Here is a 26,471-nt window from a genome sequence, read left to right as displayed (position 1 = left end):
TTATGCTAGCACAAGGGAGCTATGGAAGAAATAAAAGTCTAATCCCTGATACAGAACTGGAAATACTTTATGACAGATTAACGCATTGCACTGTAAAATATCTAACTCTCGTTAATGAAACACAGTGCTGATACAAAGGAGCTCTGAGAACCAGGAGAAATGAGACTTCCGTCTAGATGTAATAGTTCAGAAAGAAGTGCAAAGGGTACAAGCAGAACCTATATTTTTCTATGTAATGTTTAGTCTGAAAAGGTTTTAGATATCACAGACAAGTATCCTGCTAGTATACATGTGCATGACAGTCTTTTAAAATGTCAATCAATAATGCATCACTTATGGAACATCTCAAGCCCCAGGAATTGTATTCATACCATTGAGAACTTCTGTTAATGGTAGAAATGGGTCCACATGCTTTAAGGAACCATACGAGGCCAGAACATAGATATTACAGGCAGAAAGAACAAGTAGCAGAATTTATACCTCATCTTCAGATTCTGGATAATGAGAAATCAAGTCTCAGTGTATATCTGAAAATACCAAACATACCATCATAGATTCATACCATAATACAGTTGTGAGGGACACCAGAAAGTATCCAGTGCAATTTCCTGACCAAAGCAGTGTCAGTGATGAGATGTGAAATCAGCTCATTTAGGGCTTGATCCGGTTCAGTCTTGAGAACTTCCAAGGAAGAGGACAGCACAGCTTCTCTGGGCAATCATGTCTATGTGGGATTAGCAGAGAAAGGACTATTGCAGCACTAAATAGGACATATTTGGCACCCCTAGCCTTAAATTATGTATATGCCCCAACTGAGACTTTTGACATGGTCTGAAAATTGATGTTCACTTTCAAGTGAATTACAGCAGTCAATGTTTGAGATTATTGTAATTTATCCCTCAGACAAACCCTTTGATTTAAAATGTCCACTTCCCAAATTGTCAGTTTTCCCCAGTGGAAAAAAACAAACAAACAAACCAAACCAAACACAACAAAACAAAGCAAAACAAAGCCCTCACAGAAAGAAAAATTCAAACTGCCATTGGGAAATATTTCCTATGAATATTCAATGTAACTTCATGGTTCTGTTTTTTTCATGATAAACGGGGACTGAAGATAAACACAAGGCCTATGTTTTCAGCAGCAGAGTTTTGCACTTGGCCATATATCTGCCAGGATGTGGAAGTTCTGGAAGTCTACAGGCCAGTTTGGGTAGGCAGTCAGGGTTGCACATTACCATCCTAACTTGACACAAGAACATGGTGTTTTTTTAAATCCCAGCTATTGACATGGCACATGAGGAAAATGGGTAAGTGAATATTAATCTAGCTCAAATGGCATAAAAAATAGTTAGTGTAGGTTTGCACTGATTTTTTTTTTTTTTTAAGAGTTGTGAAACTAGATGTTCAAAATATCTGTGAATAGCCTGCTTACCAAACTAAAGCAGAGTTTCTGAGTGACTGCATTATGTGCTACAGAGTGTACAGAAGACCTCTTTCAAAAAGTGTACCAGAATACTTTGGCTATTATACTGTGAAAACAAGTAGTATATAAATAGTAAAAATTATCATAATCATTAACATAATTAATATCTCTAATGTGATCTAATAGACATTTGTCTTAGAAAACTTAATAAAAATTATAAATAGAAGAGATGCAAAATAAATGAATGTGTAATGATGAGAAAATTTTGCTATTTCTGAATATATTTTGGGTTATAGCAGTGCTTTTATTATTCTTTACAGGTGGAAAAGTTGACTTTCATTTGAAATTATTATTCATCCTACCAAACAACTTTCACTGGAGAGTAGAAAAGTGCTGGAAAAAATGAGGAGGACATAATGTCAGAGACAGAAAATCCAGAAGAGACCATTTAAAGAAATTCAATCTCGGGCAGCAAAAGACCCTTTCACAAAATACCGTGTCATTTGAGTGTCTCTTTCTGGCATCACAGATTATGAGCAAAATGCTCACTTGTCAAGTACCTGCAGTTCATACTGGCTTCAGCAGGGTTATTGAATACAGTCCTTAGCACTGATGAAAAATCTAGCCATTCATTTGCAGCTGCATCAATATAATTCTGGAGATGCTAGCTTCAGACAGGCACTTGGGTTTGAAAATATGCCCTATATTACAAGTATTTTATCTGCAGTGACAGCAGTTCAGGTCATACGCTACCTTTGTGGTGGAAAATGCTGGTTCAGGGGATGGATATCTCTTTGAATGAATTAGACAAACACCAGTTTTTGTAATATTATTGGCCGTGGTCTCATGCTACGATATTATGAAAGAAAAGTGGGACTATTGAGAGAGAAACCTGTGACCTGGATATTTGCAGATTATTGTTGACAGCAATGTGAACAACAGCACCGATAAGTACAGTGTCAGGAATAATTATTCTATACAATTCTGGACTCTACAGAGTTACAGAGAAATATTACTGTGAGAATAATTCTGAAAAATTAAATATGGAAAAATACAGTCATAGGGAGAAAATACATATGCCAGGTGGAGAAAGCTTTGCCTACAGAACTGAGTGTTAGAATATGCTAATAATAAAATTGTTAATGACTAAGTGAGCACAGTGTAGACACTGGAGTTACCTTATTTAGATGAAGTGACTGTGTAAAGTATGTTAACAGAATGCAGAAAGAGCAAAGAAGGTATAGAACACTAGAAGTGAAAAAACATGCTCTGCTTGCTGGGGTTTTCTGATTAACACAGAAACACAATGTACTACTAGTAAGATACTTTGGCGGGGGGTGGAGGGGGCAGAAATCACCTTCATCACACCAATATGGAGCCGCTGGTACTAATGGCTCATATTATTTTGGTGGGGTTTTTTTTAATTTTGAGTGAAATAGGAGTTTATTTGCTATGCTGTTTTCTAGGACACCATATACAAATTTATCAAGGTTACTGCTCTCTCACTGAGGTCTACAAGGCCTTTGGGGATGTAAAATAAACATTCTTGGGAATAGTGGAAACATTCTCAATAAACACTTAAGCTGGACTAAACATCTGAAACTGCAGTTAGAGTTGGTGGAAGTTTGTTGGGTTTTTTTCCTCTAAACTGTTTGAATTTATATTTAATGTTGGCTACTAATGTTTACTGTAAGTTATAATTTCTGCCGTTTCAGTGTCGTCTTTTGTAGCCTTTGACCCTGGGTTATGAAACTGTCTCTCTGCTTCTCTTCTTCATATCAGACAGTTGATTTCTGGTCCATTTATACTTCCTTCTACCTGTTTTCTCTCACCCTCTGTCTTTGAGACTGAAAAATACAGATAAGTAACCAGTAGATAAGGGTCAGGCAAGGAAGACAGAAAGCTGAAATTGAGGGGAAACATTTGTACAAAGAGTTCTAGGTAGAAGGGAATGAAATTTATCAAAAATTGTAACAGTTCACCCCAAGGAAAGGAAGCAAAACAAAACCCACATTTATCTACTAAAATAAACATCTACTAAGATTTTTTATACTACAGGGATGCTGGTGACCAAAAGGAACCACTTTATACACTTCAAAACCACATTTTATTGATCTTGAAATGAACCTGTGTGGGAAAAAATTATGTATGATTACTCATTGAGAACACTTACAACCTGATATTGTCCATAGGAGACAAAAGGTCTCGCTGCCTTTTGGTCACTCCTAGGAAAAATGTCTAATGTGAACCAAGCTCATTCAGAGCAGCTGCTGTCCTTTTTGCACCTACAGCTGCTGAGTGGTGCCTCTTTGTCAGATGCTGCAGGGCAGAAGAAAGGAAAAGAGAAGCTCTGGCTTGCTTGCTTGCTTGCTTGCTAAGGTGGCAGCATATGGAAACTCTATCAGAGCAGGAATGCAGCTGCTACGGCCCAACCTGAGGAAAAAGGCTGAGGAACAGAAATAACCTTCTTCATCTGGTGACCTCTCTGAGAGTAACCCCACCAGTAGAGAGGTATTGTGTCCACAGAGCTGGCTGAGGACAGTGATTCAATTTTGTGCAAGATTTTGATAGGGCACATTTTTATTTATTATTGCTTAGAAATGAAACTGTCAAAATGCTCTGTAAAAAGAAATTGTGCCTGAACAGAATGTGCTGGAGCCACACACCCTGAAGATCCTAGTTCAGACTAGCTCATCTCCATCTCATGGTTTTCTCTGAGGACACACACCCTAAACCCCTGCTGCAGTTGAACTAGGAGGAACTTCAGCAAAACCAGAAACCTTGCAACCTCAGGAAGCTCTAAACCACTGCTGTACCTTTCATTGGCATTAAGATAGGAGCCAGGAATTATGGTAAACATGCTCCAAATAAAAAGTGAACTTTTTCATCATTATTGTTAAAAATACATGCAGAATGTGCAAATGTATAAGAAATCCTAACTATACAGCTTACTCAAGAGAGAAGCAAAGCAATGAACTTCACCTGATAGATGGCAGTCCTATCACTCAATGTTTGAATACACTGTGGAGAAGGCAATGGGAACTTCAGTACAAAGAGAATTAGTTTTAGAAATATGTGGATGTATTAAAATGAATAACTTACAGACAATATTTTAATATTTTTCATTATCTATAAATGAATGCACACAGATGAGAATTTGTTCCTTTTTCTAGTTCACTCTATACTTGTTAAGCACATACTTCCAAAGAGACCCAACTTAAGGTGTGTGATCTAGTGATTATAGTTCTTACATGAACTCTTATTCTAAAATATCATCCCTGAATTTCTGTTATGGTGGAAGACAAATTAGAGAGAATGTACTTATTTATCCTCAGTTACATTTCCCATGGTACAGAATTACTCACAAATACATGGAGAAGGGTACAGCTTTTGTATATCATCAAAATTCCTCTATATATAGCATGTGGAAAATAATAAATTAATAGAATTATGTTTCATATGTTTCATATCTTTCCTAATTATATTCAATGTTCTTTCTGGAATTACAGACTTAGCACTGTATTCTAGTTGGAAAATCTTCAAGAGGCACAGCACATGCTGGAGTCTTTTCTGTCACTCTTAATTGGCCAGAGGGGGTCAGCAAGGAGGCACCCATTACTGGCCAAGAACCCAGGGAAACAAGATGAGCATCTAAATAATGTAAACCCCAGAGCAAGAGCCCACACCAAAACTGTGGCTTAACATGAGGGAACAAAACCCTGTGGTGAGACAGAGAGATATTGAAAGAGTCTCTCAGAGGAAGGAGTGGAAACCTCATTGCTTGAATAATTTAAATCCTAAATGAATAATACAAACGCAAATATACTGAAGGGAATGATCCACTGGCAGCGCACTGAGTAGATGGATACATTGATGCTTTTTGTAATTCTGATTTCATGACCTGTACATACTGCTTCCAAAATGATTGTAAGTCATGAGGTTTTGAATCCCTAGGCATTCTAACATAATACATAACAGCAGCAATGGATACTGCAAAATACCAAGCTAAACTTATTATTAATCCTTCCACAAAAATTAAGTTGCCTGCTGTCTTGCCATCTTGACATGTGATGTTACCTTTATCCGCCTAGGAAATTTAGCTTATAGAATTTCTGTTTATTATAGATTTTTCATTTATAATTCATATTCTTGTCATCAAATTACAGTCCCTCAAAGAGAATTGCATGCAAAATACACATTGAACAAAACACCAAATAAGTATAACATAACCTTTTTTTGTACTACTCACAGATTAAGCTAGCTGTAAAATTAACTAGAAATTTGTGATCATTTTTCAGACCATAGTTTGGTGTGGGCACTTCTTTTGTCCTTTGGTGATAGTAAAATCTTTATATCCTTTCTGCCATTGAGATATTTGAAGTTCTGAATACTAATAAGATCTATATGCAGACACAATAAAGAGGTAAACCTTAATGTCAAATACAATAATTCCATCTGTGCAATCTCATTGTCATCAGTGACCTTGCCAGAAAGAGAAGCCTTTTTTTCTTTTTTAGAGAGCAAAAATTAAACACAAAATAAGCATAATCGGAACTAATTCAAAGCTAATTTTGTAACAACAATAATGAAGTATTCCCATTTTGCTATGTAGCTGACTGTGTGGCTGCAAGATTAGGAAAGACTTACTAGTCCCGAGGCATCAATGCAGCAGAAAAAAAGACCAGTTTCCGCTGGAAGGAGCCATCTCTAGCAACAGCAACTGTCACCACACACACCCTATGCCTCTCTCAGTAGCATCAGCAGAGATTCACAGTTTGGCTACTCATGTTGTTCAAACAGCTGATTTCTATCTTCTCCAACAGAGGTAATTTGGCCATTTGTTGTCCTAGGCAACTGCATACTTTGCCTATGCCAGCCAGTCGTTATCTAATCGATGATCATTATTATCGTGAAGGATTAAAACAAAATCTAGAGCTGTAACTTGAAATTTTGGAGAGAGAATCAACAGAAAAACAGAATGATAAAAACCAGAAGGTGGTGATTAAGTAACATAAATCTGTCAAGGAATCACAAAGGCCACCTTAGCACAAAATAAAGTTTCGGTATTTCACTTGACAGCTCTGAAGACACTCCCAGCCTTATGTAAAATTGGAAGCATATGTAGCATAGATGGATGAATAAATGAGAGCACACAGGGTATACATGGTAAAAGCAACACAGATACCCCATGCTAGCTGGAAAAATGGGGGATTAAAATCAAAACAAAACAAAACAAACCACAACAACAACAACAAAACCAAGCAACCACCAAAAACTAGTAAGACATAACAGTGTATAGAGTATATTGCTCCTGTACAAACAGTTCTTATCCTTATGCAAATGCTGTAAAAAACTTTTGTCTACAGGAGGGCTAACCATAGAATCATGACAATAATGAAATTGAAAACATAGGATTAATAACATATCGTTAAAGATTATTTAAATTGGAAGAGGAAAGGTACTTCTCTTAGGAAGACTCTCGTGGAGCACCAAAGAGGAAAAGGCATAGTCAAGTTTGATAAGAACACTGGACAAACTGCCTCCTTTATAATTGTTTTCACCAAAAATATGATGGGAGATATGATTAGAGCCATTTCCTAAGACTCATCTTTTTCTAATGATAACAGGTTTAATTGATAATTGCCAAGATATTGAAACAGATCAGTAACACATCTCCAGGCACATATTCCTCCAAATTCTCTTTAAGATCTTGAGAAGGAAGTAGTTAAAATGCCAGCAAAGAACCTGAAATCACTATTTCAAAGTCAGCTGCTATCCTCGAGGCCAGGAAATGCCATATATAATTTTGCTGTGGAGCAGCAGGGTCCACTGGGGAGCTATTGCTGGACTCTGGCGAGGGTGGTGCCATGAGGGGCAATGCCACAAGGGGGCAGGGGACAAGGGATCAGCCGTGCGGGATTGATTTTACCTCCCGAGACACCCTCCCTCGGTATTTTGGTCTCTCGCAGAGCTGGCATCTGTACTGCTTCACAGATAAAGCATATATCTCCATGGCATTCTCCATTTCTTTCATCACAGTAGAGAGGCACATTTGTGATTAATTCAAACTTTCTCAATTGTATGCATATTTTCCCAATCAAATGCAAATTTTTTCACACTGCTTTCTCTGTGTTAGTGGCAAATTGTCCAGTTTTAATATATTTTCCTCTAGCAGTTCTCTCACTATTGGCTTGCTACAGAAAATTGTAAAGTATTATGCACAATGAGTATTAAGCAATCCAGGAGCAACAGATCATCTACAAGACTGCAGGGGTGTAAATCACCAAGATGAAAGATTTTCTGATGCCACCCATTGCACTTGTGAGTTAATGACCTGATAAAAAAAGACATCTCAGATCCTGTCTTTCAGTAGCAGCTATCTTGTTTTGACTGGGGTTATCTTGATCTTGGTTCTAAACTAATCAAGGTGGAAAAAAAAAAATGGGGTTCAGCTTAATGTATGTTTGCATAATCAACATCAAACTTCAAGCTAGCATTGGAAGACAGAAGGAAAAAGGACTTCCAGAGTCATGAAGTTCTAGCCCTTGATATTTCAGTTCACAGGCAAGCATGGTGTGTCACAAATATAACATGAAAAGAAGAGGCTTCAGTGAGATCTGAATTCTCTATTTCTTTTTTCTTTTTTTTTTTTTTTTTTTTTTTATCCTGCCAGGCATCCAAAGCACTTGACTATTGACTTTACTGGCCTGTAGTTGATTTTGTTTGCTACTAACTGTTCAATACTAAAAACAAACACTGGTTGTTCAGCGCAGGTCACAATTTTGTTGTGATTAGCTTAAAAATAGTTACTGTTTTGCACACAGTAATAGTTACTGCTATAGAAACACCAATGTGCAATTTTTTAATGTAAAAATGAAGCGTGAAGTCACTGTTGGCCATCATGCCTGGATTAGATGTTAGGTATTATATCAAGTGTTAAAATAAATATGCTCCTCTTACTTTATGTACACAAATTCTACTGCTGTCTTTGGGAACTTGAATACATTTTCAGGGCAATCTATAGGTATTCTCAGTCAAGAGAAAGAGCCAAAAGAGAAAAATTCAAACTGCAGTCTCATCCGCTGTCCAAACTACATGAAACGTGAGTAAAAACATTGTAAGAGTTTTATTCTCTAGTGCTGATCAGAGTCACAAAGGTGGTGTACTTCTCCAGATATTGTGATTACAAAGAATATATGGCTGTTATTCCTTTGATTCATACATTTGCTTCTGTAAATAAATAACACTCACTTCCTAAGTTCGATTATGCACCTGATTACTTACCACTGAATGCAGCCGAGGCTTTGTAATTAGTATACAGTAAATTACTGTGCAGCCTTCTAAATACAATTGATGTATACAAAAATTATATTTTCAGACACCATTTGCAGTTGTGTAAATCAAGAATGATTGCACTGAGATTAAATGAAATTAGTCCAGAAATGTATCCACATACTCAACAGATTGTGTCCTTCCTCTGATAAATATAGAGGATGACACACGGTAACAGTGAAACAAAGGCCACACCTGAGAAAAGCCCACGGGAATAAGGAAACACCTGTTTGTGTTGCAGAAGAACAGGTGGGAGGCGGTGGTTTGCCGGCTCAATATCCTGTGCTTGAGATTACAAAGAACGGTGAGCAGGTGCCTCTCTTTTTTTTCCCTGTGAGTTTATTAAGAAGCCGCCGCTGCTTTGCACTACCCTGGAGATGCCTTTCCAGCATCGCATGGCTGCCCCCAGCTCCCTCCCCGTATCACCTCGCCGCGTTCCCCCGGTGCTTGCCGTGCTAGTGCTGAATGCACACCGGTCTGCCTGCTGAGTAGTGCAGGAAGCCTTAATTATAGCCTGAAAATAATACTCGCTTCCCCAGGGAGCTTCACGAGTTATTCCTGTGGGGTGGGAGAAGCTGAGAGGGGCGACGCGGGGTTGGGAGGGGGGAACGAACGGTCGCTTCCCCGGCCCGGCCGCGGGCGGTGACGCCTCCGTGAGCGCCGGTGGGGCGGCTTCAGCACCACGGCCAGCTCCGAGCGGGCGGTGCGCTCCGGCCCGGCCCCACGGCCGCTACCCCGGCCCGGGAGGCGGGGCGGAGCCCGGCCCTGGACGCAGCTCCCGCCGCGGGGCGGCCTCGGTGCCCGCTCGGTCCACACCCCGGACCGGACGCGGGCCGCACGAGCTCAGGCCCCCGCGCCCGCAGGGACTCGGCGCGCCCTCTGCACCGCCCGCTCGGCCCCCGAGCAGAGCCTCGCACCCGGGGAGCAGCGCCCAGCGCCAGGGGAATCCCCCTTCCTCGGCAGGAGGGGTGCGTGGGGCGAGGGGAAGTCCCCGTCTGGGTCACGCTGCGAGAGGAGGGGGCGATCCCTTCCCTCGGGGCGTGGAAGGATGCCTAGGGCTCCGGTGGTACCTTCCCTCCCCGCCCCCCCCCGGCTCAAAATCGACCCCACTTGCGCCTCCCCCCTCGCCCCCCCAGACGGGGCGTGTACAAAGTTCCCTCCCTCCCCCGGCCCTGGCAGCGCCTGGGGCTCCCCGACGGGCCACGCTCAGGGGCCGCGAAAGGGCCGGCGGTGGCGGGAGGGTGGATAAACTGGGGCGGCTGGAGGTGGTGGGTTCCCCCTGCCGCCAGCGCCCTTGGTCTCCGCTGCCCCCCGCAGCCGCAGGGGTGGGGGATGTGGCACGTCGCGGTGCTGCCGGGGTGTAGCTCATTCCTGATGCCTCTGTTTGTCGCTGAGTTTTGAAGAGATTTATTGGCTGGCGCTTGCTAAACCACGCTTGAGTAATCCGAGCTGCTGCGCGGCGTGGTGAAGCCCCGGAGGGGGGAAACGTCACTCCCTCTGGCAGCGGAGCAACATTAGTCTTCCAGCCCTCTAACCATCACTACAGCGTCGGAAACGGCCGGGTCACAGCCATTTGCGTTGGAAAATTGGCGATGTTTGGTGCTAGAGATCGATTACCCTTGTAATCTTTCCCCCCCACCTCCTCCTGCTTACCCCACCCCTACCCGCCCCAGACAATAGCGTCCGAGCTCCTTCGGGAAAAAAATAGCAAAGAAAGCAAGGAAAAAAAGAAAGAAAGAAAAAGAAAGAAACTGGGGGATGGATCTGACTCCAATAGGAACAGCGTGTATCTAGAAGTGGTGCTAATGGGAAGAGATTTCCGAGCTCCGGAGGACGATGGTTTGTCACAAAGGGTAGCTGGCTCGGTGCTGTGGGCTGGAGCCGTGTAGGAGATCCTTGGAGAAGTCATTGTGCACAGAAAACCGAAGACCTGTACAAACATGCCTGTTCGCAGAGGTCATGTGGCACCACAAAATACATTTTTGGGTACAATCATACGAAAATTTGAAGGGCAAAGTAAGTTCTCTCTTTCTATCTATTTTGCTACAGTAGTTTGATTCTGCATGTGTCTAAATGGACAGCAGCTCCAGACCGTTTTAAGTTTGTAGTTTGTAAAGAAAACCCCACAGGTAAGGAGGGGATCCGTGGCAGGAGTAACATTGTTTTTGATCTGGAACAGATATTATTGGCTTGAATTATGCGGCTTTTTTTTCCTCCGGTTTCAAGGAATAGTTTTTATCTTTGACTGTATTCATATTGTATAGCTATAGAAGTTGTATCTCTTACCTTCTTCTGAACTGGTGAGATGGCTCTAAAAGCAGAGTGTAGAATCTTGCTGCCTGTGCAGTGTCTGAAAAAATCAGCTAGATTTATTGTTATTATTGTTATGGTTATTAATTATCATTAATTATCATTGCATTTTCAAAATAAAGCAGAACAGTCAGACTTTGATTTAGAGGAAACAGATAATATGCAAAAGAGTTATTAAAGGGAAAATACTCACCTTGTTGTCATGACTGCATTTTAATACAGCTGTCAAGTATTCCTGCTTTGTTTATGGAAGCTTAAAATATCTATCAAACCAGTGCAAATGCATCCTCAGGGAGAGTCTGTGAGATCTTTTCCAATGCAGCAGTTTACTACCTGTCGAGGAGGCTGAAGCTGTTTTTCCTGGCTGGAACTCTGGTTTACTCTTAACAGTAAGGAGGAACACTTGATGCTTAAAATGAATTTCATTTAGAAACACTAGTTTTTATATATGTACATTTATTTAAATATTTAGCATATTTTTAGTGTTGGTCTGGTGCAAACCTTACAGCTAACTCCAGTTTATATACTTCATTATACTTAAACCCACATTACCAAATTAATAAATTATTTGAGAAAAATGAATTTAGGCAGTGTTCGTAGTCCTAACTTATCTAAATGCTAAGTCAGTGTTGCTACTCAAGTAAAGTTTTTATGCAGTAAAGTGTATATATTTTGAAGAGAATAAACCACTTCCTACTACTAATAACTAGGCAAGTGATAGTGAAAATTCAGCATACTTAAAAGACAGTAAAAAAAAGCAAGAACGAAATCTACATTTTTCTCTCCAAATATTTTACTGTGTTCAGAGGTAGAATATCTTTTAACTTTTCAAGACCTGTACTGCTAACTTGGTGCTGTGTAAAAAGTCCTCAATAAAGCAAGAGACCTAATAGTGTGATTAAGTAAGCAGAAATTCATATTATTAACAGTAAATGTATCAAAGCTACACATTTATAATTACAATGGGAGTAGTGTGTTATAGTGGTAAAATGAAATAACAATTGAAAACTTTTGAACATTCCTGTCAGCTGAGGATTTGGGAAAGGATGATGTACTGAGGCACAGAACTTCAACAGAGAGTGTAAAATGTTTTCAACATCACAATCTTTGGTTTTCATGTACTTTCATATTCCTTTTCTTTACTAAGGAATATTTTCTTTTATGAATGTAACTTCCAATACAATCACACAGAAAAAAAAAAATCATCATACTCTTTTCTAGATATTTTGTTAAAATACTGACTATAAACTTGCTGTCATTCACCTCAATGAAAATTCCTACAGAGTAGACTCAGGTGGTTGGACCTTATCCCAGGAAGCCCTTCACTTGAGTAGAGCCCCCATCCTGAGGCCCCACATTCTCCCAAAAGAAGCTACTAACTCTTCAAGGACTTTCCTGAAGTTGCAATTGACAGGGTGATGCTCATTGCCTGGGTTTCAGTGAAGCCTAAAATGACAACATTTTGAAGTTAAAGGAGTTTTGCAAAAGGCTTGCACAATCTGGTTTTATTGCCTTAAAAGATGCCTATCTTCATCTTTAATGTACCCCAAATTTATTGGAGTTTCTTTAAAAGCTGTGGGTCAAATTAGCTACATTAAATGACTGACTATCTCTGCATTTCAGGCATCCCAGAGAAAAGAAGGGTTGTTTAGCATCCACCTATGCAATCAACACTTTATGAAATGTTGAAGGAGTACTAAAAATGCATCACTTTCTTTTACTGCAGATAAAAAATTCATCATAGCTAATGCCAGAGTGCAGAATTGTGCTATCATCTACTGCAATGATGGCTTCTGTGAGATGACCGGGTTCTCCAGGCCAGATGTCATGCAGAAGCCTTGCACCTGTGACTTTCTTCATGGGCCAGAAACCAAAAGACATCATATTGCCCAAATTGCTCAAGCACTGCTGGGGTCAGAGGAGAGGAAAGTAGAAGTCACCTATTATCACAAAGATGGTAAAGTCTGTTTTTATTTTTCAAAACTTTTGATGTGTTTGGTTATCAGTTGATTGGTAGAAGAAATGTGTATGATCTGCTGGCCAGGCCCTTTGCTGGAGCAAATTGTGATTTCTCTGAAGTCCAGTGAAGTACACTTGCATATACCAGTAAGGGTTCTGCCCTGAAAACAGTGGGTTTTCGAGTATGTCGTTGTACCCTGACTCTAACAGCTGAATCAAGCTTGCACTGTGTTTGCAACTGTTGAACAAAAGTTGTCCTCTTGGTTGGTTTAAAGCAGATCTAAATATCTTAAAATAAACAGCCCTACAACAATGAATCAGTGACAAAAGCACAGAGGGGATGTCCTGTGAATGTAAGTTTTTATGAACTGTTTCATCTCACAGGACATAGGAATGGTGTATCCGTTTCAGGGGGCCTAACTGGGCTTGCCTCACACAATTGGAACCGTATCTTGGTTTAAATTCAATATTTTACTGGAAAAAGTACAAGGTTAAAATTAGCAAAAATTGGCCTATCATTAAGAAAGCATTAGTTTATAAAGAAAGAGATAAGTATTTTTCAGATATGAGATATTGTAAAGTTAGAGTGCCTGAACCACACAAGTTGTCCTAGAATTACATTGTCAGAGTAAAAATTCTGGGATGGCTAAACTATGAAGAGTTTCCCTGTTATTCAGTGAAGACTCAATATATGAAGTGTGACTAGATCTGCTATTCTGATGCTTTTATCCTGTTAAGAGCATAAAATGAATAAATGTCTGTGTTTGCAGAATTAAAAAATGCATATGTATGAAAACTAATTATGATACATAACAGTTATATGTAGGGTTTTGGTGTTTGTATTTTTTTTTTGTTTTGTTTTGTTTGCTTTTTTAATTACCCAGGGTTATTTACAGAAATATCCATCTTTCAAACAAATCCAAGCAATGGATAAGTGTGGTGTACCTTATTCTGTCTCTTGCTGTATAGACTCTTGGGAGAAGGAAAAGGAAATTCATATTCAAATGCTGAGCTTAAATTAGCTCTGGAGAAGTGCCAGTGTGTTGTTTGTATCAGTTTTAGAATCACATGCAATGGATGCTCTTGCATTTTAAAGTCACAGAGTTAAAGCCTGTTCTCAACAATTCTGTTGTTATCTCAGAAAGACTTAAGCAATATTATTTTTAGCTTAGGCTGGTATAATTCAGATAGGACATGGGCCAATCGTTCTACCCACGCTACCAGTATATAAGCATATTCTTCTTAGCACATTTTCAGTAGAGTCCTTCATTCTTAGATCTGGTTTGGTGGTCTGGAGCAGATTTTGGTCAAGATTTGTTGTTGTAGCTGTGACTTGAACATGGATTTCCTAGGAGACCTGACACTGGGTGTCTTTTACACAGCTAGCCTGTGTTTGTGTTAACTTGGCATGTGTTGAAAATCTTATTGCAAAAGGAGAATGTCATTGCTAACTTTCACAGCCACCCGCCTGCAGCACTCTTTTGAGATCTGGTCATTTAAAAGTGCTTCAGTCACCCAAGTTATTAGGAGGGAGGAAAGGGTGCTTAACTGAAGTACTGCTTATCTGTCAATTACCATAAATATGTATTTTTCTGAAATGATGAATTCTGGTATCGTGCAACACACCATAATCTGTTTGAGGTAAACCAAAGTAAAACTGCCTGTAAAAATCACCATATCTTTTGTAAGTAGTTTTGAATTTTGAAGCATGTTATAAATAAGAGTTATGGATAATGCAGTGTAAACAGTCTTATGCATAAGAGTTCTCAACGTAATTATTAAATTACTACACCATGTATTGGAAGGTTAAGGAATTTCAAAATCTGTAGACAACAGTTCTGACAGATTTGGATTTAATTCCTCAAAATTTTACTGGTCAAAATGTGAATAAGAGTTACCATATGCACTCTTAAATTTAAACAAATACAGGTAAATTATTATTAATTGTAAGTATGATTTAAAATATCAAGTCACTGATTACAGGCAAAAATTGACAAAATACAAGATAGGTCTGACACTCAAATGCACGAATGCCTGGCAGCTTGATCATTTGTGTATACAGATTGTTTTGTTTCATTCCGCACGATGTTCAATTTATTTACAAAATGTGATAAAAAGATTTGAAGTTTATGTGGTATCATAAAATTCAAATGACCTAAATGACGGATATAATAAATGTCAGTAACTATTCTATAGCTATTCTGAATTAATGGAAAGATATACTTCCTTTTTTATATTCATTTCTTCACTTCTTCAAATTTGCAAACTTGTTTTTTGCAATATATGAAGCGTGTATATATATGTATATATACACACTATATATAACATACTCTGCGTATTATAACAATATACAAAATGGTGATACCTAACAAGGACTTCCTCCAGATTCTGAAGCGAAACAAATTTTCTAAAAAATCTGAAATTTTAGTGCCTGATTAGTGGCTTATTTAGTACTGTGTGCTCAGAGCAAATAAGAGAATATTTTAAGAGGTTAATACCAGCACAACAAGAAATGTAACTTTCTCCGTGTGAGTAACTCAAGGTATTCCAATGAACTACCCACTGCCTGATTTGCCATTATATTTCATAGTCACCCATTGTATAATATTTAGCGTAATACTAAGCATGCAGAGGAGGAAAACAGCTCATGAAGGTGTGAATTGCTTGAGGTTCTACCAACGGGAGTTTGTGAAGACAATATTACACAGTCCTGAATAAATGTTTAGTGAATTCCAAATAAAACTTTATTCCATATCATATTATCATTTCTTCTGAATAAGCCACTGATTATATTAAAAATTCTTTTAATATGTCGAAGTAAAGTAAATGTCAGTGGGATCATATATCCTGTCATTTATAAAGCTAATCTGTCATGAAAAGTCCAGCAATGCAGGTATCAGGAAGGGAATCACTCTGTAACTAATGCTTTTTCTTTTTAGTTCTAAATATCACCTCACAGAGTTTTAAAATGTCACAGCTTTAAAGTTCAACTTGAAAGGAAATTCTTGCACTAGAAAAATGGTATTGCATGTGTACTGGGAAATAGGATTCTGATGTTCTCTGCTGGTCTATAGTTCACTCTTCTAAATGAAAGAAAGTGCAAGTTATTGAGTTTTAAGCATCTTGATGATGCAACACTGCTGCTGCTAGTTCACTGCTTTAACCTTTAGGTCAGATCACATGCTTGAAGAAAATGGGACGGAAGGAAAAACATTTGTAGCACGTTGATTTTCAGAAAATGGCAGTTGCTTCTATCTATACTGCCTTAAACAAGGCAGACAGAAGATACAGTGGCCAAAGAATGCAAATTGGAGGTATCAGGGTTTTGTAAATGTGTTACCTAGACTGGGGACATTTCCCTTTCCAGTGTGCAGTGTGGGGAGGCTGCAGAGGAGAGCAAGGGGAATACTTGCAATAGCTTTGTGTAATGGTTTAGGTGGCACCAAGGTGGGATGCCAGCATTACCTACGCACCCAGGAGGCCCCATCCCAACCACACCAGGGCCGTGTCTTCATAGTTTTAACATTTGCAGCTAAAAGCCTTATTAGCTCATTTTGCAGTATTTGTATCAGAATCAGATTGTTGGTATAGCCTTCATCTGTTTTTAATTTCTCCTCACTCCTTTTTCCTTTTCTAATGGTATTTACACAATCCAGGCAAAGTTCTAGTCCTCTCTCCTGTTAAAGTAGTGCCACAGTAGGTGATTACATAGTTATCAAAAGAATTAATTACAACTGAGGAAAATCATTAATGGGAGCAGATGCATGCAAAAATTAAGGGTTCAAATTTATAGGTTCTTATCACACAAGAAGTTCCACAAACGTCAGTGGTTGTACTCATGGGATTAGACTCAGTACATTTCTTTTTGTTTTAATGTAAATATCACTTTTTAAAAAGAACAACAGATAAATACAAACAAATCACAAGAACTATTATTTCGAAACAGATTTTTTTTAAGTCTTGCCCACTAGGCATTAACATCTGCTTAAATCAAAAATTATACTCTGATATCAAAGTAGCAGTATGATATATTCCTCACCATTTCACAACTTCATTTTCATGACTGATATAGGTATATATATAGTTGAAAGCAAAATATTGTTTATACAGAATATCAGTTCTTATTTTAATAAAGTTATTTGTGGTGAAAATATTTGACAGCTCTTCCTTTGAGGACTCCATTTTGCAGTTTAAGTCATTATTGCATAAATCATTCTTGACAGCTGTAAAATATTGCTTGAGGTGGTAAAGCTGTAAAGATTTTGACATAAAAAAATATAATTATTTTGGGACTGAGAATGGATATATGATAATCAGAAAGGATTGTATCACACTGGATACTTTTTCACTTCTTACTCTATGCTTTGTGGACAACAGTGGGCTGTATCTGAGCTTACAGAGTATACCTTTTAAAGGAAGGTAAAGAGATAACTTAAGCTTACCCTATACACATCAGATATTCTAGGGAATAAAATGTAGTGTAGTGTAGAAGCACTACAGAAGCATATAGGTTTAAGTAAAGATATGATTAAGCAACTATTTCCACGGTGTTTACAAACATCATAAATTACTTGCCACTTACCCCCTTGAGAAATCTAATTTGCTGTATTTGACTGCAAACTAAACATAATTGTATTTTCAAAACACAGTAACTTTCCAAACTAATATTTTGAAGGCCTTCTAAGCTCTCTTTTGATGGTAAGAAAATTTTTAAAAGCGTGTAAACACACTAACAAAATACAGTGAAAATGTTATTAAGTGTTCTTAAGTAGAAAGATATGGACATCATTTAAAAGTTCATCATCCAGACTTCAGCAAGCAGAGGTGTTTTATCACCTGTCGGTGTTCTATAAATGTTGTGAACATACAAATAAATTCAAAATGGAAGTGAAAAGACCCTTGCATGTATGTAAAGTCCCTTTAGAATAGTTCTAACATGAGGGTTAGCAAGTGCAGTTGTTTTTGGTTTAAGAAATATTATTAATATCTGACTGCATTTTGATAAAAGAAAGTGTTAGCCCTCAACAATAAAAGTCTGAAAAACCTATCTTAATGCAAGTTGCTTAAAAATATCATTAAAAACAAACAAACAAACTTAGATAAAATCTAGAATGTTACTGAAGGTGTTGAACCTTCAGGAAATGGAGTACCTTGTCTTATGTCTGTTGTGCAATGGTTCTGCCTTAGGTTTTGATACTTGTCCTAAGAGATGTCCCATTCAGTATCGCTGGTTTTGCAACAGGAAGCAACATCGGCAGCAAGCCGATACCTCAATGACCAGAATATCCAATTTACCTACCCCCATTCAGTTATGGCTCCCATGTCTGCCCAGAACTGTGGGTCACTTCTTATTCACATTTCACATGATTATGATAAAGCAGCTCTCAGATATACTAAGCAAGTTTATTTATGGGCCAATTTCAGTCATATTTTTCAGTTCCTTGGCTTTCTTTTCTTCTAAGGTTAAGATGAATCTATTTTCAATAAGAAGAGGGCTTTTATAGCAGGTCATTTTTTCCTATTTATGTATTTCTGGTAATGAGAGCCAGTATCTGAAATGAAAAGGAACAAAAATGAAATTGCCTTTAAAATTATTCTCTTTGTCAGTGTTTAGGGTCAGAAATGTATGATTAGATATACCTAACTTTAAAAAATAAGAATATAACTGCTATTGTTAGAGCTACTGCATCTTTGACAGAAAAAAAAGTCTTCCTCAGCTTGGAAAAATCCCTTCTGACAGTTTTAAGTTCCTCCATGGCACAAATAAAAAACCTTCAGGCTAGTGGATCAGGAGGAATCTTTAATTTCAGTACAGTGTCCTGAGGGAAATCTTCTGCCACTGGACTTCCCTAGTACAGTTTTACAGCAGTCACAGGTTCAACTTACACTAATCAAGAGACCCAAATTTTCTTGTTTGAGCTACAAAGAATCAGTAAATGCCATCTTTTGAAAAGAGAGCCCCACAGTGGTAAGAAAGGTGTCACATTCTGAAGTCAAATGGCACTGGAAGGTTACAATATGATACACATACTCAAAATTAAAGTTTTTCTAATGTCTTTAAAATGATAATAACCCATGGAGAAGAGTTTCATCTTTTTAATTAGGCATAGCCTCCCAAAGTTTTTTGTCTGCTTTAAATATGTTTCTTCCAGTTTTAGTGAAAGCTATTTAGGTTTTGGGTTACGAGACAAAAAGAATGGAAGCTGTTAGTCTACTTTTTGGTATGGTTTCACATGATCTTATTGTGTCCTCTTTTCATATTCAGTGTGCATCTTTTCTAATGTTATGTTCTGATAAGAAAGTTATCCCATACTCCTAATTTGCACTACTGCTTGGTTCTTTCTCCGTCAAATTGTATCAAAAAGAAATGCAGAGAGCAAATCAGAGACCATACCTTGCATGTGACATGGTGGAAGAGCAGCTGTTTTTCTAATAGCAGCCTTATGCATATTTAGTATTATACAAACTTCAGAACATCACACTTCAAATAATACCGATGTTGACATTGGTGCTGTTCTTTCTGGTTTCAAGCAATGGAAGGAGAATAGTGGTGTGGATTACGGCTTATTTTAGTGGTTTCAAGTCTGGTTTTGAAGTGTTCCCTACATATTTGACTTAGTGTATGACTCAGTCTATGTGCTAGACAGTCCATATTCTTCCCAGCTTCCCAGATAAGTTTGGAAAAAGCTTAATCAAGTAGTACAGGATTCAGAGGAGCAAGACCAAGCTGAATGGAAATTACTATCTCGCTCTGGAAACTGCATATCTCAAAAGCAATCAAAACTGTAGCTGTGAACCAGATCTAGGCAGACCAGATACATGACAATGACAGTGGGGTGATGCAGCTCTATAGTTACAGCTGGTTTGGCACAGTCTACATCCCTGAAAGTTCACATCTCTGAGGTGAGAACGATTGGTGTTATAATTTCTTATAGCTTGAAATTTTTATTCTAGTATACTGGTTTTGTTTTAAAGGAAATAACATACATATTTGAATTATTTCTTATAAATTAAAACAAAATTTCCTTTGGAAAACATAATTTTATCTGTAACTAGTCACAAAATACTTTCGGACCTCCAGCATTTCCATAGATGCCCCATTTTAAGCTCCCCTCACCAACTTTCTTGTACAACATACCCTTTTCATTTCCATTTTTCTTGAATCTTTAATTCTGTAGTCACAGTGACATCTTATCAGTAGAGATCACCACAAAGGATACCAAAATTCAATCTGCAAAAAAGTCAAAGTGAACAGTATAAAGGGAAGGTCATAGAATCATAGAATAGTTTGGGTTGGAGGGAACTTTCAAAGGTCACCTAGTCCACTCTCCCTGCCATGAGCAGGGACATCTTGAAATAGACCAGGTTGCTCAGACCCCCGTCCAGCCCAGCCTTGAATGTTTCAAGGGATGGGGCATGTACCATCTCTCTGGGCAATGTATTCTAGTGCTTTACCACCCACACTGCAAAAAATTTCCTCCTCTTGTGTAGCCTGAATCCCCACTCTTTTATTTTAAAACCATCACCCCTTGTCTTATCGTAACAGGCCCTGCTAAAAAATCTATCCCCATCTTTCTTCTAGGCCCTATTTAAGCACTGAAAGGCCAAGATAAGGTCTCCCCATAGCCTTCTCTAGGCTGAATCTCAACTCTCTCAACCTTTCCTCATACAGGACGTGTTCCATCCCTCTGATCATTTTTGTGGCCTCCTCTGGACCGTCTCCAACAGGTCCATATCTTTCCTGTACTGAAGACTCCAGAACTGGATGCAGTACACGCCCTGTTCACTTCTTCTGTTTCATTAACCAGATTCTAGTTATGGATCTCATTATACCTTGTTTTGATAATGCCCTCTATTAGAGCAGTGAAGTGTTATCCACAAAAAGAATATATTCCAGCTTCATTGTTAAGAAAGAGCTACCATATCATCAAAACCTAAAGAGGCTGTTTAAATGTCAGCATCATTAACTATTTCATTGCTGGTGGTTGATTGGAAATTACCAAAGAAAGCTTAGGCCAGAAATCACATGTACCTTCAGTACTTTCTTGCCTGCTGAAATTTCTTGCTTTCCTGTCCTTGTGTCTCCATAGTACCATAGTCAATAAAAATCCTTTCTTTTACATTTTGTCATGACCTGAATCAAATCCCTGATTTGGCACATAAGACTGCAGTGGAAACCAGAAAGTCTTGCCTAAATAGTTCAGAGAAACACAACAAGAGTTTACTTCAAATAACTGGAAATTAGTACTTATTCTATTAACCAAATAAACTAAGCCTAGAGAGTATCAGCTTATTAAATGTTTGCCTCTTTAGAGTAAATGCATGGGACTATGTAGTAACATTGTTTTTGCTCCCAGAAGCACTCCTAAGGGCCTGAGAGCAAGATATCAACACTGACAGATGCAGGACTTGGCTTGTGCACCCACCGCTTTTACAGAATTAAATTGCGAAGTTCAATTTTTGTAGCACTAAAAAACCTGATCTTTAGGTATTAGAGCACTGCTGGTAGAGACATATTTTGCCATTGCTAACTAGTACTAGCTGTTTCTAAGCTGCTATGTAAAAAGACAACAAGTTATGAAAGAAACACACGAAACACAGAGAAAACCTTCGTCCATTTTAATCCACAGGGCAGGGGGGCAGAGAGGACTTGAGAACAAGGATAGCAGGGCTTTTGCCTTTGTCTTATACCTAAGCTGTTTGAAAAGCAGTTAATCATCATGTAAATACATTCCATCACTAGCACACATGTTCTAAAGTTCTTTTCCCAGCTGTTCTCAGGCTTTGCAGGCTGTGCCCTTTTGAGATTATTTATTTCTTAGAGCATTCTCTGCTGATTTTCATTCAAATCAATGCAAGTGTATCTCTGAAAATAGCTTGCACATTTCCTCCTTTCAAAACTCATTTGTGCCAAGCAGCCCTACTCCTTCCTATCTGGAAAAAAAAAAAAAAAAAAGGCCGGATAATCTCATTAGTATTTTGTGTGTTTATGGCTGTTGTACAAGAAAGCATTTCTTTATATAGTTTCAAAAGAACATGAAACTCCATCATCCATAAATCCTATTGTCATGGTATTTAAGGTAAAATACTGTTACATTTCTGTCTACTTGCTTGAAAAGTGCCTTTCAATTCACAAGTGGGAAAGAAGAAAAGAAGAAGGAAAGAAGAATGAAAGAAAGAAGAAGAAATGAGGAAGGAAAGAAGGAAAGAAAAGAAGGAAAGAAAAGCTTAAGTCCATGATATTTTAAACAATGATAATACAAAAAAGGAAACCGTGTTCCTTTTTTTTCATCACAAGTTCCAGGCATTATTTTTGCATTATAAAATATACCAGGAATCAATTTAACACCAAAGTCCATCCAACAGATATGACACCACTTCCCAAAAGAACTATTTCTGGAGTCATGGACAACATACCATATTATGTGAGAGAATAACAGCCTTGAAGTGCAAAACCAGGTATCTATAAATCAATATATGAGCCTTCTCTGTGGATTAATGGAGCAGCCCACGAACTGGTGTAAAAGACAGCCTGTGGGTAACGTCAATCCTGAACCAATCTGTGCTGGTCCACAGTTCAGAGCATCTTTAGTGCTTCTGTAATTTATACCGATTGCTTCTGGCAAAAATAATATGAGGTGGCTTTAGTTTAGTTACCCACTGAGTCTCAAATAAAAGTTCTCCAGAGGGCTAAAGCAGAGTTTGAGTACTGTTTGATGGTGACCTCAAGACTGAATTGACACATTGTTTCTTTATCCTAAAAGTTGCAAATCACTTCCCTTGCACATGAAGTAGAACTGGAGTCTGAGAAGCTGCTCCCAAATAATTGTTAATTAAAACCTTTTAGCTGTTACTGCAGCTACAAGCGGAGTTAGTGTCTGATATGTGTGATGTTTTTAGATCAGGTGCAAGGTACAGGGTCACATCCCCCTTCTCTGGTTATTGTTTATTTAAAGAGGGGAAAAGAGGAAAGAATACATGGTCCACAGTCAACTCTTCTTCCTAGCTGACAGGTGTGCAATTCTATTTTATAAAATCAACTACACAAACCAAGGATATTACAGCTGAGGGAGCTTTTCAAAAGACCATGCAGGTCTATTTACATTCATTTCTGTTTGTATTTTTACCTCAATGATATATTAAAAAAAATAACAACAACCAAAAGCAACAAAACAAAAACAAACACCACAAAAACCAAACACTGTCTCTAAAGAACTCAACATAAGCAAAACATAATTTTTAGCCAGATAAATACATTCTGTGTGGCTGATTGTATTTCTAACATGATTTCTCTCACATTTTAATGTGCAAGGGCATTTGTTCCTGCTTTATGAGAAATGAATGAATTGTTTCCCTTTTAAGTAATAAATTGGTCTTAACCCCTTTTCCTTTCACCTTGAGATCATTTTCCTGTAAATAACAAAAAGGATTTTTAAAAAAAAAAAAAAAGTGAATAAAGCACTTTATTTCTAGTTTCTCAGGAATTTCAGAAAATATATCAACTGGTTTTTGAAACCACGGAGAAAAAAATTGACATGTTTAAACTCGATTGTTACCTTGAAAGCAGATTATCCAAACATTTTTTTGCCCCTTGTAGACCACTGGCACTAAAATGTTAGATGTAACTAAAGTATTATAGTTACAAAGATCACACTGAGTTTCAGTTACTCTAAGGGTTATGCCTGTCCTGAACTTTTACATCTAAAAGCAAATGTAGTACTAGATTTTCAATTATATCTGTTGTGTCATATACATATATTATAAAACGGCATTTTACCCTCTCAAGAATTTTAACAACCACTTTGAGGAACTGCCAGAATAATCTCCTACGCCATCATACAATACAAACTGATGTTTTATAGTCCACAACAGTTTTACTAATAAAGCATTATTCTTATTGTAATACGTACATTCAATCACAGAGAGTCTGAACCGAACAGCAAATTAAAGTGACTTCAAATGCACTGATTGACTAATGCAGTGAGTCTCTTACCTTGAAAGACAGATCGTACTTTAAAAGCTCACAGTTCCAAACCATCATTCTCTACCATATTTTGTACTCCTCTCTTTTCTACAACAGTACACTAAGGTTGCATTGTAACATTTCCAAGTGTAGACAGGAGCATTGTGCATGTATAAATAAACACCACAAAACCCCACAGCCCCACCATGATAAAGTCGAATAAATGGATAATAGAGTGATAATATGAAATTATATTCAACAGGGAATAGTTCTTTAAAACAGTCTTTAATAGGAATTGCACTGAATAGGAATCATTCCTAAATTAGCATCTCAGTCGACAGACAGGTCCAAGAAAAGAGACACCCTAGGATGATGCAGCTGTGTACATGTCTCTGGCCTGTCTGTAATAAAGGATAATTTCTAGAGAAACATCATCTTCTGTTAGAGAGAATACGCACTGTAATGTTCCCTGAGTGCTACAACGGGGTGAGAGACAGCTGAGGTTATTTTGAATGGCAGAAGGGGCCAAAGTGTTTCCTTCTGTTGCCACGTGGTTAAAGAAAGCAAAGATGGAATGAAGTCCTATTCATCTTTTTCCCATATAAACCCCATATCAAATTCAAGGGCTTCCAAATTATATACAGGAAATAGCATTGTCAAATAAATTACAAAGAAAAAATACAGAAGGTGTTGTTAAAAAAGTTCAGTGGCTGCTAAGCTTGCAATTTTTCCAAACAGAAAAAACTTATCATTTGCAAGGCTCACACTGGACTTTGTTGTGTAGTTGTAACACTTATTCAGGAGAACCATGAATCAGTCATACAGAGCCTATGAATTCTTAAACCACACTGATATTTTAAAAGAAAGCAAAACTTTATCTTATCTGAGCATTATCTGTCTTTAACTGATGCTGCATGTATCATATAATGAAAAAGGCTTTATTTCGTAACAAAACAAAGAAATCTCCCACTCTCCAAACATTCAAATAACTGAAATTTCATCACACTCTAGCTTGATTCAGCTCTTTAGGTGTGTATAATGGAGTCTGTCCTGAATGATCCTGAATACTTGTGAGAGTTATATAAACTTGCCAATGGGAGAATGGCCATTTCTGGAGGATATATTACATCTGTTGAGATCCAACTGGCTCATCTCTTAACTTGATATATTAACCAGGGATATTCTCATAAAGCAGTTTAGATTGTAAATTTTTCCTCTCTTGGATTTCACCCTTCGTTTGTATCTTGTTTTTTAGAAACTGGCACAATCAGTATAACAAGTAAAGCTTTGTTTCACATGGGAATCTTTAAATAGCAATCAGTCAGCCATGTTTGCATTTGGAAAGCATTCTGTTAGCGTGGCACATATTCTAACTAATTTATAACATTTTACCACTCCAGTATAGTGAAGAAGTAATTTTTTTTTTTAGATTGGTCTTTTTATGCAATCATATTTTCATAGATTCAAGAAGAATATAGGTCAGGAGGAGACTCAGGAGGACCTCCAGTCCAGCTTCATGCCGAAAGCAGGAGCAACACAGAATTCAGACCAGGTTGCTTAGGGCTTAGTGTGGTTTGGTGCTAGAATGGAAATCGCACAGCCTCTCTGAGCAACCTGTTCCAGTGCTCAGTTACCCTCATATTGAAACTGGTTTCTCCTTAATACTATGTCAGAATCTCTCCCATTTTAATTTAAAGAACTGTTTATCATTCTTCTGCCATGCACTTCAGTAAGGAAACAGTCTTTATCTCCTAGTAATTACCTCATAGCTACTGAAAGGCTGTTATTACGTCCCTCAAAGTTGTCTCTGTGCTCCTGGACAAGGCCAGTTTCCCCAGCTTTTCCTCACAGAACATGTGCTCTAAGTCCATATCCATCTTGGTGGCCTCTGCTGGCCTCACTGAAGTTCATCAATGTCTCTCTTATACTAGGGGTCCAAAGCTGGATGCACTATTCCAGGTGTGACCTAGTGACTGTTGAGGAAAGAAGTATCACTTTCCTATTGACTATGCTCCTGATGATACAAAGCAGTGTGCTTTATTCTGGACACAGCTGGACTGAAATTTCTCAAGAGGTCCCTGATGCAATCATCTGCCACTACCTCGAACCCTGTCTCAAGATTCAAATGTTTCCCAGACTGAGGCAGTGAGTGTATAGAATACCTCGGCTTTATCTGCATCCACTCTCACTGATCACCCTCCCCACTCAGCAGCAGGTTCACGTTATGCTTTTTTATTCTTTTACTGCTAACATAGCTAGCAACAGAAGCTCTACTTGTTGCCCTTGATATCCGTAGAGTTTCAAGTGTAGCTCAGCTTTTCCTTTCCTAAGACCATCCCAGCATGTCTGGACAGTGTTTCCATATTCCTCCTTTGCAGTCTGCCCGTCCTCCTACCTCCTTCATATGTCTATTTTTTTCTTTTCTATTTTATTTTTTTTCTTGCACTGGAGATCAGTCATGAGGTCCCTGCTGAGACAGCTC

At 38.2% G+C, this 26,471-nt stretch overlaps 1 protein-coding gene across 4 annotated transcripts in view; it reads left to right on the top strand.

Moving 5' to 3' along the window:
* Window positions 1-9,924: 9,924 nt before the first annotated feature.
* Window positions 9,925-26,471, top strand: part of KCNH7 (potassium voltage-gated channel subfamily H member 7) — a 228,201-nt gene continuing 211,654 nt past the window's right edge. For 2 of the 4 annotated variants that reach the window (XM_065068678.1, XM_021290922.2), the window contains exons 1-2: window positions 9,925-10,773; window positions 12,794-13,024. In XM_065068678.1, coding sequence (XP_064924750.1) covers window positions 10,698-10,773; window positions 12,794-13,024 — 307 coding nt within the window. In that variant the 5' untranslated portion in view covers window positions 9,925-10,697. The remainder of the gene's footprint in view (window positions 10,774-12,793; window positions 13,025-26,471) is intronic. The other 2 variants (XM_021290943.2, XM_065068679.1) reach the window with 1 other exon arrangement.

Source organism: Columba livia, chromosome 7 (assembly GCF_036013475.1).
Source record: "Columba livia isolate bColLiv1 breed racing homer chromosome 7, bColLiv1.pat.W.v2, whole genome shotgun sequence".
Taxonomy (NCBI): domain Eukaryota; kingdom Metazoa; phylum Chordata; class Aves; order Columbiformes; family Columbidae; genus Columba; species Columba livia.
Note: the sequence above shows the minus strand (reverse complement) of the source record. Positions and strands in the feature narration are given on the sequence as shown.